This window comes from Stenella coeruleoalba (genome assembly GCF_951394435.1).
Source record: "Stenella coeruleoalba genome assembly, chromosome: 3".
In the NCBI taxonomy this organism is placed as follows: Eukaryota; Metazoa; Chordata; class Mammalia; order Artiodactyla; family Delphinidae; genus Stenella; species Stenella coeruleoalba.
In genome coordinates, this window is record NC_137148.1 from 40,305,350 (window position 1) to 40,317,588 (window position 12,239).

The 12,239-nt window shown below is 45.2% G+C and overlaps 1 protein-coding gene across 1 annotated transcript in view; it reads left to right on the forward strand.

The window, feature by feature from the left end:
* Positions 1–4,703: 4,703 nt before the first annotated feature.
* Positions 4,704–12,239, forward strand: part of ITGA2 (integrin subunit alpha 2) — a 104,802-nt gene continuing 97,266 nt past the window's right edge. Inside the window, exon 1 of the mRNA XM_079918933.1 lies at positions 4,704–4,865. Coding sequence (XP_079775059.1) covers positions 4,808–4,865 — 58 coding nt within the window. The 5' untranslated portion in view covers positions 4,704–4,807. The remainder of the gene's footprint in view (positions 4,866–12,239) is intronic.

Genomic DNA, 12,239 nt, shown 5'->3' on the forward strand with positions numbered 1-12,239 from the left:
CATTAAATCTTGACTCGAGTACATGTCTTATATTTTGCATGAGGAAATCGGGTGGTACGTACAAAGCACTCCTGCTGCGCACTGAAGTTGAACGGTGGTCTCAGGAATGCACAAGGAAGCCCAGTTTTACTTGAAAGAGCAACTGGTAGACAAACTATGATTATCCAGACTTGGGTATTTCACAGACATTTTTCAAAAATGAACAAAGTGGGCCTTTCATTTCAAGTGAAACAACCGATAGTCTATTTTGCCAATGATAAAATTCAAGCTTTCAAATGAAAATGAGAAGTTTGGAAAATGTGCATCTGCCAGCATGAGCTCGACAGCTTTCCGATATGTAAAGACTTTTCTCATGAGATAGGTGGCGATATGATTTTTTTGATATCGTATAAAGAGATGTATCAACAAAGAGTTGCATCACTCTATGAACTAGTGTTTTCCGAATGAACAATGCAAGCCACAATGGGACAAAATCTTGCATGAGATCTAGTCAAAATACTCAACGGACCAATGAAGTTTAGTGCACCAGGTGCTGGAGGAGGTCACCGAGAGGATAACTGTGAGCTGGACCAAGGCAATTTCACAGGCTTTCCCCGCCCCCCAGTACCTTCTACCCACTGTTCCCACAGCAGGAGTCACTCCAAGCCTTGAGAGAGTAATGTTACTGAGACCATCTGAACTGTACATGTGACTGAATGCTATTAAGGCCTCTATATAAACTCATCATCTTGCAGGAGGGCACAGGGATCCACTCATCTTACCCAAGACAAGCCTCATATGCAAGTTCCCTTGCTTATTAAAACTGCCACCTACCAATCTGTAGTGGCCTGCCTCTTTCTTGGGTCTCACCTTGCCCTCCATGTGCTGACTGTACGTGCATGCCCAGCTGAAGGATCAAGGTTCCTATCCAGTCTTGACCAGCTCAGCTTGAACTAGAGGCAGCTGACTCCACGTGGAGTCCTTCGAAATTTAGCATAAGTGTTCCTTATGCAAGAAAGTCTTCCAAGATCCTCCAGGTCTGAGTCAGATGGCCCCCTTTGTGACCCTAAGCTACTCTCTGCCTGTATCCATTGGAAGTTATCCTGCGGCTGGTGGTTTATTTCCCCATCTCCCCCCACTAGATTATACTCTCTCTGTGAAGGGCCAATTTCGAATTTCACCCAGGGTACTTCCCAGGTTGCAAACCAGCACTAGGGTAGGAAACGTTCATTGATATGGCTTCCTGTTTCACACTGCAACTGTTACCAAACCAGGTGCATCTTGTCGGACCCATGGCAAGCCAAAAGGCTGAGACACCGAGGTTTACAGCACAGAGAGGGTTTATTTGCAAGGCAGCCAAGTGAGGAGATGGGAGAGCAAATCTCAAGTCCACATGCCTGAAGGCAAGGGGCTGGGGCTATTTATGGGATAATGAATAAAGAAGCAGGGCGGTCTGAAGCATGGGGAGTGTGGAGAGCATGGGGAAACGTGATTGGAAAAAGGTGCGGTAATCGTTGTCCTGCACCAGCATAAAGAAGCTACAGGCCTCTGCACCTTCCAAAGGTCACCCAGGACACTTGCCCAGTTGAAGGATCAGTGGTCCTATCCAGTCTCAACCAGCTCAGCTCAGACTGGACACAGCAGACTCTAAGTTTCTAGAAAACAACTCACTGGGGCAAACATCTTATAGTTTAGGCTACGTGCATCTTGGAGGGCATGCAAGTCTTAAAAAGACTTTGATGAGTGAAGGCAGGTGAAATGGATTTAACCCACAGTTTCACAACTAGTCTTTTAAAAACACCACTTGTTGAATCTTGGTGCAGTATCAGAGGAATAGCCACAAGTACGTTCTATTTTTCCAGCTATAAATCTGTGCAATGACAGAGTAATTCACATAATTTCACCAAAACTATGTATCTACAATGATTGACTGCAGAAGCGGATAAGAGAATCCAAGTGTTTATTTTTTAAGCCAGATATTAAAAAGTTTGGCAAAAATGTAAAACAATGTCATTTTCTCGTGAATTCTTTTATTTTGGGAAAGAGTTATTTTTCATAAAATGTATTATTTATGTTAACATGTAATAGTTTTATTGTTATTTTAAGATGAATTAACACAAAAATATTGAAAAATTTATCCATTTCAATTTCTTCCATGGTAAACATTGATAGAAACAATTCACATATACAAAAGTTCTTTGAGATCTTCAATATTTTTTTCCAGCTCTATTGAGGGGGTAGTTGACAGTTAAAATTTATGTACATATTTAAAATGGACAAATTAAGTTTTGATACATATACATTGTGAAATGATAACCGCAACCAAGCTCATTAACATATTCATCACCTCATAATATTTACTTTTCCTGTGTGTGTGGTAAGAACACTTAAGATCTATTCTCTTAGCAAATTTCAAGCATATGAGACAGTATTATTAACTATAGGCACCATGAGGTACATTAGATCTCCAGAACTTAGTCATGTTCTAACTGAAAGTTTGTACCATTTGACCAACATCACCCCATATTCCCCACACCCCAGCTCCTTGTAACCACCATTCTACTCTCTGTACAATAAGTTGACTTTTTAAGGTTTCACATGTAAGTGAGATCATACAGTATTTGTCTTTATCTGGCTCATTTCACTCAGCATAATGTCTTTTAGATTCGTCTATGTCACTGCAAAGGGCAGAATTGCCTTCTTTTTTATGGCTGAATAATATTCCATCATATATACAATCACATTTTTTTATATTCATTCATCCGAGGGATCCTGAGACCAAAGAGTTTGAGAAGCCCTCCCTTAATCTTATTTCCAGCTCAGAATGTGGTGTCCAGAAAAATCACACTTAGGCAGGATATCTCCTAGGAAGTTTAAGGCAGAAGTTCTCAAACTGTTTTGTGTCAGGAACCCTTTACACTCTTAAAAAGTTAATGCGGGGCAGGAGTTGGCTCTTTGTTTCTTGAAATTTGAAATTGTTGCCTGCTCTGGAAAAATATAGCTCCTGATTTATCCTGTACCTCATGCCAGGATGTTAATTTGTCTGGTTCTGAGCACAAAAGCAAAGAAGGGTGCATTTTCCTCTCCAGCGCTCTGAGACAAAGCACAGATTCCTGTCTCACATGAAGGGAACTCTCCTGCCTCCCAAACAAGGGTCTGTTCCAAACACTTACTCACATTTCAGTGAGTCAGAAGGAAACAGACAGATATTCATCTCCCTGAAACCTGGCTGACTTCCTGCAAGAAGTCTGTGAGGAGAGCCACGATTGGGTGTCAGGGTTAGTGAGCGGCCACCTACAAATTCTCAGGTGTTATATGGAGTCTTAGCAGGTGAGTACCATCCACAGCGCAGAAAAAAAATGCCTTCAGGTGTTTGTCAGGATTAGTAAGTAGTAAGTGACAGATAAGAAAACAGGAAACAACCAGGGGCCATAGATTTTGGTTTCAAATGTATTGAGTTTATAGTCATGATTTATAAGCAGTAGCATCTGATGAATACCAATTTAATACTTTAACTATTTGAGACTCCAGCCCTAGCTATGGTAAAGGGGAGCATTTGATTTTTACCAGTTACGTCCTTCCCATCTTGAACCACTTTGCTTCCTAGTGGCAGTATGCCAGTATGCTCGTATCCCATCCTCCTAATAGTACCTGCTCCATAAAGATTTGGAATGGTGATAATAATAATGATTAGACCAGCAAATCCTTAAGTTTAGTTTATTAAAACTTTTGATTACTTCATAAAAGTAGTCACTGGAAGGATTCTGGTTTCAACAATGTGCTGGGAATTTGTGGGTGAACTTTCGGAGGAAAAATCAGATTTAGAGAAAAGTGAATATTCTATTTCTTAGGTTGGGAAGTAAAAATCTCAGAAGTGGTTATGGAATGTTCTCTTTCCAGATCTGAGCCTGAAATAATGGAAGAAAATGCTCACGATGTAATGTAGACAAACAGAAAGAATCACGAGTTCATACGGGGGTTCTCACTCTTCTGTGTGTCTTGAAGTAAATCGCTTAAAGTTGGCAATCAAATCAGCTCCTTATTTGGAGAGGAAGGTATGAGGATTTATAACACACACACACACACACACACACACACACACACACACACACACACGGCGCTCTTGCAGCAGCTCTTGCTTAAATATCACTTCGGGATAATCATAACTTTTGGGCAGATCTTCTTTCCTGTCGAGTTAGTTTCTAACCTGGTCATTGTGCTTATTTTTGTCCGTTTTTCCACCCACTTGGGAAAGGCAGAGCAGGCATGCACCGAGCAGCCCCTGAGAACTGTGGCTGAGGCTCACGGCTCCCCCCAGCCCTCCCACCCCTGCCAGGAGCCGGGAGCCGGAAGGCCTGTACGATGGCCGGGGCCGCTCGGGGACCCCGGGTCCCCCGCGGGCCAGCGTCAGGCTGTCAGGGGTGGGGTAGTAGACCAGCTAGCTTTCGCCCGTCTGCTGCGCCCGGCAGGAAAAGCCCCCAGGGGCGAGGTTCCCACCCCCACCACTTCCTGGATCCCTGGGCTGGGAGGGTGTGCAGGGGTGGAGGTGAGGTCTGCGGGGGTGGAGGTGAGGTCTGCGGGGGTGTGGAGGAGCCCAGGTGCAGCTCTCCGGGCGGCGGGGCGGGGCTGGGGCGGGGCCGGGGCAGGTCGGGTGTTTGCTGAGGCGAAGGGGCGGGCCTTGGCGCCCCGGGAGCTGCCCGGCAACTTTTTCCTGCTCACACCCGGGCGCGGGAGAGAAGACCTCGGGACGGCTCCTGGGGAGTCTCCGGGTCCTTGGGCCCCCGTGCAAACCCAGAGCAGCTCCACTGCCCGGGGCGGCGGGCTCAGGATGCGGCCAGGACGGACAGGCGGCACACTGCTGCGGCTGGTGTTAGTGCTCAATCAAGGTAAGCGACGGGTTTGCTCCGCATGAGTTGCAGGAGGAACTTGCGTGGGTCCTGGGGGCGAAAGCGAGGAGTTCTGCGCCAGCGAGGCACAGGTGGCGCGCGTCTCTGCTCTGATTCCACGTGGACCCAGGCGCCTAGCCATCCCAGCAGGATGGAGAGAGACTCCCCATTCCCGCTCTCCCTCGCCTGGTGTCCCCATAAGGCACGGCTCACCCTGTCTGTAAAGCACCTTTCAAAGTCAGCTCGATACGCGCTTCGCTCTTAGGTACACACGCACGCGCACACATGCATGGGGGAGTAAAGATTAGTGGAGCGCCTGGAGATCCAGAATCCTGCTGCCGGGCTCAGACAGGTGCCCCGCCAGACCCGGACCCGGAGGTTCTGTGCGTCCCGGGAATCCGGTCCTAGGCGACAGCCTGCCCCTCAGGGCGCTGCCTGGTGGCTTTGCAGGAGCCTGAGAGCCCAATATGCTTATTTTTCAACCCCAGGGTGTGAATAATGTCCCTATTTCTTCAGGACGCAGCACGGATGTTTCTTCCCTTAGGGGACGTAGGAAAACCAAGCGCCTCTTCAATACTTGGCAGAGGGGAATTCTTCACGCCCTTTTGCCTTCTTCTTACTGTTGTAACGTCGTCTGTTCGACGAATGTAAACTTAGGCCAGGAAAAGTTCTTTTCCGCTTTCTGGATCGTAGGCGCCGCAACGAGAGATTTACCCGCAGCTGCAGCTCCAACGGCAGGGCGTTGAGAGCCGGGCCCACCCGTCGCCTGACTCCTTTTGCACGAAGTGGGGAAATGAGGCTGGGGGTACCCAGCTGCGGCGCAACCACAGTCCATCAAGAGTACTTTCCCCAGGGGACTTCCCTGGCGGTCCAGTGGAGGGAGCGCGGGTTCGATCCCTAGTCGAGGAGCTAAGATCACGCGTGCCGCCAGGTGCGGCCAAAAAAAAAAAAAAAAGCTACGTTCTCCAGACCATTTTCCAGAGCCTCGTGTGTGCTTACTTCAAGAACTTTACTTTACTTTTGGGGTTAGGTGGGGTGGGGGGAGTCGCATTTGTATATCATAGTTTGAATAGCTATCAAAGCAAACCAAACAAAAAAGTGGTCTCTGATTTTCAAGTGTTTTTACCAAGAGGAGAAATCTTTCTTAGACTGCCCTCCTATGAGGCATTTAACCAGTTGTTATCATGAAAGAATTCTAATGCAGAAGACCCTGTAGCATTTTCTCCAGGTTAGAGAAAGAGAAATAACACGACCCCAGCGGAGAATAGGCATCGTTAGTTTTCCTGCCTAACCCTGGATCTGGTGCTTCACAGATATTCTCTCCTGGGACCCCAAGAGTGTTTTGAGGGGCCATCAACCCTAACTTAGGGGTTTCGGAGAAAGTTGGATTCACCTTGAGAATCAGTTCCTGGACACCACCACCTTCCCAAGAGCTAATGGACATTTCAATGCAAGCCTTTCATCACTCTTTAATTACCCATTATTAACAGAAGCTATGGAAATATAACATCATTTTCTTATCTTTGAAGTGTTGAGGCTTGTTCTTTAAACAGCAGTGAGAAATACTTCAGAGGAATGTAGTGCCGCAAGGCATGAAGTCAGGTACAGAGACTTTACCTGGAGTTGGTTAACAAGCGCAACTCGCTGCAAGCCAGCAGAAGTGATTTAAAATGACATCTGTCCAAATAGTTTGTATATTTCCTCCTTCCTCCTGCTCCAGATATTTACATACTCAAGGAACAGGTTTTCTCTTAATTCCGGGTAATCATAATAAAACTTTGTCATTTGTTCTCTGAACCCAAGTTCCCAGGGAAACAGCATCATTTTTTGATACCATGAATATCCAAGATTAAAATGAATAATTGAAAGCTCTAGGTTTGTGACAGCTGCAGTTTTTTATGGCATGACCCTATCTGTATAAAATTTTGAGTACTCATCATTACTAAACAGACACACATGTAGTTGCTTATAAGTTATATCCGTATATATTTGTGTAATATAAATACCAAAAATTAAAATGTAAAAGGCGCATGTGTGTATGCGTTTCTACATCTAGCACACACCAACCACTGTAGAAACTTAAAACCATCAAATCTCACTTTAACACGTAGATTCAAATTCGCTTTCTATAAACATTCTCACAGGTATTTAAGAAAAAGCAGTGCTCATGGTTTGGTTTCATATTTATCGCTTTTCATCGATCATTCCTTAGTTTAAGTGCTCGCAATCATTGAAATGGTAACCGGCAGGTTGAGGATGGAAAAGAAAGACCATAAGAGGCCTGGATAATCCATAAACTGTAATAGGTCCATAGGGAAAAGGGAAATGTGATTTTAAAACGCACGACGTCACTTACACTGTCTAGTGTGTTGCTTGGCTAAGGATTACTTGCCTAGCCTCATCTCTTGTTATCTCTGGTACCCTGCCCGAATCACCCCCTATTTTCAGATCCCTAATTTCCCCTCAGGCGGTACATATTCTAATTTCCCTCTTAGTAAGCAGGTCCTCCTTTAGTGTGTAATCTGGCAGCTGTTTCCTCCTGAAGCACCCTCCAGCCCTGGCTTCTGTTCTCCCTGTTTGTCTCCTATTTTCCTGGCTGTTCTTTCGTAGTCTCCTTCCCAGGCTCAGCTGTTTGGCCCGGTCCTTGTTGGTGTTTGCAGAGTTCCATGCTGGATCCTCCTCTTCATTTTACCAGTTCCCTCTGGGCCTGCTCCCCACTCAAGTCAGCATCTCCAGCCAGACTCCTCTCCTGAGTTCCAGATCAGTGTTTCCATCTGTTAGCAAATATCTCCACCTAGATGCCCTCTATGCACGTCCCACTCCACATGTCCCCAACCGAAGTAGATATCTGTCCTCTGAAATTTTTTCCTGCGTTGTCTATTATTGTTTAATGGCAGCATTATCCTGCAAACATGGAAACCAGGGATCTCTTCCCTTGTCTGCAACCTCACAAACTGTCTCTAAGTTCTGTCTGCTCTCCCCAACTCATGTGCCTTCCGCTACTGCCCAGTTCAGGCCCTCGCTTTTTTGTGTCTGGACTCCCACCGTCTTTAAGCTGGTTCTCCTGTGTTTGTCTCTTATCCCTCCAGTCCATTCTCTGCTTTGTCACCAATGGTATCTTTCTAAACACTTATCTGTATCCAATCACCCCTTTGCGTCAAACGTTTGGTGGCTTCCCAGCTCACGTGGTGCACGGTCCAAATTTTGTGACACGTCAGAAAAAGTCCTTCGCCATCTGGTCGCAGCCTGCCTGTTCAGCTTCTTCTCTACCACACTCCCCCGTGCACACTTACACACAAGCACACACACTGCACATACGCACACTCACAATACACACACCCCAGAGCCATGGACATGCACCTATACACACCCTTCTGTGTTCTGACTGCACCTGATCATCCCATATTTGGTGTTAGAATATTTTCCAGACTATTTTCTTGGCCTTCACTGCCTTGATGCTTTCCCCCCTTTTTTTTTCTCATCCCTTTGCAACTCACCATTGTCCTATGTTAAAAGAGATGACCCCAAGTAAAATTATAAAGTAGGGAAGTTTTTATAACAAAAAGGGAAGTTTGAAGTAATCTCTCATTTCTGGGACCCACCCTCAACGACCTCTCTCATCTCAGCCCCTCAACCACCTTAGACCACCAGCTGATATGGTAACTCCCCTCCCCCATGGCTCTCCAGCTACACCGGCCCAACCTCGACTAAGCTTTGCTTTTCTACATACTGGTTCACAAGCCACTGTTTTGATTCACATTAATAGATTGGGGCTCTGGATTCAGTATTTAAAAACAATTACTCATACGTTTCTGATGTGCATCCAGGTTTGGAAGTAACTGCTTAAATATTAGCACTGCACCTTCTCTTTCCTAGCAAATTAAAATTCCAGAATTGCCTGTACCACCTTGTTTTGTGATGACCACCAAGTCAGGTGTATTTCACCACCAAGAGTCAGAGAATGCGTCAGTTCAAGTGACTTCCTTCTAAAGTATGTGATGACTGCTCCTTTCTTAGTGTGCTGAAAGCCATGGGTGTATAAAAAGGGAAAAGCCTGTTAATACAAAGAGATGAGCTGCTAATGGTGGAATTTCAGACATTCAGCAAAATAAAGGCCATTCAGTCTGTGTGTTGAAAATAAAGAGTTTCAGGAAGAATAGGAAAGATATTTGGGACCGAAAGTGTCATCTTGACATCATGTAAATGTTACCACTAAAGTCACTATCAGCCCTGCTTAACTTGGGACATTACAGAAAGATCGAGCACAGCATAAGAGAAAGAACTATGGAAAGCTGTTACCCCAGTCAACAAGTCAAAGATGTGGAGGGTGTGTGTATGCGTGTGTGCTTTTTTATCTTATGGTAACTAATGATTTACCTGGAGGAACACACAGAATAATGACTCTTAAAGAGAAGAATCTTGATACCGCAAATCCCGAGACAACAATAGGTCCCCTGTGTGAAAGTGACCCCTATGATTCTCCCTTCTGATGATACATAGGTGCTTTGTTGCTCTGGATACAGTGAATTCCAGAAAACTAGTTTTTGATCGTATCTTTGTGCAACACTTGCTTTATGTAAGGCAACGTGCTGGATCCAGTGTAGAACCACTGGAAACTTGAAATGTGGTCCGGAGAGGTTGCAGTCCATTTGGAAACAAGTCCACACATGAGGGAAAGACATTGTCTCAGTCCCTGGGGTTTGCCTAACCAATTTCATACCCTACCATCCTCCTTTCTGACAGAAGCCCAAGTACTGGGTTAACCCCTCCTCTGCACAGCTAGGAGATCCAGGGAATGTTGAACGGTAATTGGACTGAGCCAGTGTTGGTGGTCCCAGACCTCTCGCCAGTGTCTGATTTAGACATGGGCATATAATGGAATTTTGACCAATGAGATTTGGAATGAGATCCTCTCAGGGACTTTGGGGCAAGAATTTTTCATTCCTAAGGGAGATGCTAGTTAATAAACATACTGTCAGGTCTAGATGTAAATCTTGGAGCAGCTATAGCCATCTTGCAACCATGATGTCAGGACTAGCTTGGAGATAAAGCCAGGACACTGGCCTAGTGGAAAGAGAGGAAGAAGAGGGTCCTTCATATTGTCTTTTATTGATAGTTACTGAAATTTCGAGCCATCATACATCTTGGTGTCTTGAAAAATTTCCGTGTAATTTACAACTTGTTGTGTTGTTCCTGTTATGTTGTTGTGTTGTCTATGCCTATAACATAAAGATGTAATGTAAATTTCTATAACGTAATAGGTGTCATATGGTCTCATGCAGTTAATTGCTGAATGAATGATACAGAACTAGATGTTGAGTTCAGAGGATGGAGAAATATCACTGTGACACGTTTAAGTATCAGGCCTCTAGAGAGGCCGTCCTGGGGGCAGGAAATAATTGTTACCATTCAGATCTACTGTGAAGGGCCTTAGAGATCAAAGTTCAGTTCTTTGTAAATGACTGTAAGTGGTAATACAGTAACGTAATCACTAATAGGCCCCAAGTCTCCTAGTTCCTGGGGCCAGGTGTTTTAGATACTTAAATAGGAAAGGAGAAGGCCATTATGCCCGGAACACATTACTCAAGGTATTCACAGAAAGTGAGAGCTGGGGGGTGAGTGAGTGCCCAACCGTGAAAGGCCTTGTAAACCCTGGAAAGGAGCATGGAGTTTATCTGGAGGACAGTGGGAAGGCTCTGAAGGTTGTTAAGGGACAGTGACATGCTCCGGTTGGCCCCTTGACAGATCACTCTGGCAGCAGGGGGGATGGTGGAGTGAATGGAAGCCAGACTGAAGGCACCAAGACCACTTAGGAAAGAACTCGGTCTAGGTTCGGTGTTAGAGATGGCGGTGGTTCAACTATACTCCAGTATAAAAAAAAAAAAAAAAGATGGCAGTGGTAAAAACCCAGATAGTGGCAGTAGGGAAAGATAGCTGAGGACAGGTGTGAAAGGTATTAAGGAAGAATGGACAGGATTTGGTGATTGATGTACGAGGGTGGCAGGGAGAGAGGAAGAAGGTTAAGACTGAGACCTGGGTTTCTGATGTAAACAGCTCGGGGGATGCCATTCACCAAGACAGGAGCACTAAAGGACAGCAAGGCTAGAGGAAAAAGAGAGCAGTTCAGCTTGACAGCTTGAGTTTGAGACATCCACGTGAATACGTGTAGTTACTAGATGGTGATGTGTAGCGGTGTTAGGAGCAGGAGTGAGAGCAACATGGGGATAGAGATTTAGGAGTCGTGGGCATCTGGAGAGGGATTGAAGACATGACGTTGATGAGTCAGACGAAGAGAGACTAGAGGATGACTTTGGCTGCAACCTGAGGAGCTCCCTTAGAAGGTCGGGTGAGGAAACGGAGATGCCAAGGGAGAGAGAAGATGCAGCTGGAGGAGGAGAAAGAGGACAGCGCAGACTGGGCACCGCGGAAGTGTTTTGAGAAGGAAGAGTCGGTCCACAGGATCAAACTCTTCACAGAAGTCAGGCAGGTCTGACCTCCTGGGTGAGGGCAGCCTCTGCTGAGGGGAAAAAACAGAACCAGAGGGGAGCCAGCTGAGGAGTCAGTGGAAGATGAGGGATGGGGACAGTGCCAGGAACTTTGGCAGGAAGGCAGGAGTTAGAGGGATGAGGTGGGAGGGGCTGCTTAAAAACAAACAAGCAAGCATTGGAGAAACTTGCATAAACATTATTGTGGTTTTTTTTTTTACTTCTGTCACGGTACTGCATGGTACTTGTAAGTTTTGAAATTTACATTGAGGCATCCGTATGTGGCAGGAGTCCGTGACACGAGAGAAGCAAAGAGGAGAAAAGGGGCACGCGTGTCCATGGAAAGGATGCTGTCAGGGAGAAAGAAGAAGGAGGGGGGAAACTGGATGACCCACAAGAGCAGCAGCTCCGGACGGATTAGAAACCACAGGTGATCACGTGAAGGAAGTCGAAGCAGGTTCTGGGCTATGAAATGGAGAGGATATTAATTGATGAGAGAAAGGTGAAGCTGACCAAGGCACACAGAGAGAAAACTCAAAACAAACTTTTCAGAAATCACAGTCCCATATAGCACAGAGAATTGTGTTGTCTTTGAAAGGTTCTGGTCATAAAATATTAAAGCCTTTTATTCTGCATAACAGTGGGTTTTTTTCAAGGCGTTTTAAACATTTCTATTTAATATAAATTAGAAATAAATTAATGTCCACTCTTAATTTTGTTAAAGTTATAATTAGTTCAAGGTACTGTTCAAGTGTTTTATCCAGTCTATGCCTGCTGACTCTTGTACACGTAAATTACATTTACTAACCAGTATAAACTCGAACTGCATATTTTTGTAATGTTTTCAGGTCCATTGAATATTGGAACTGTTCATAATTTTCAAATACAT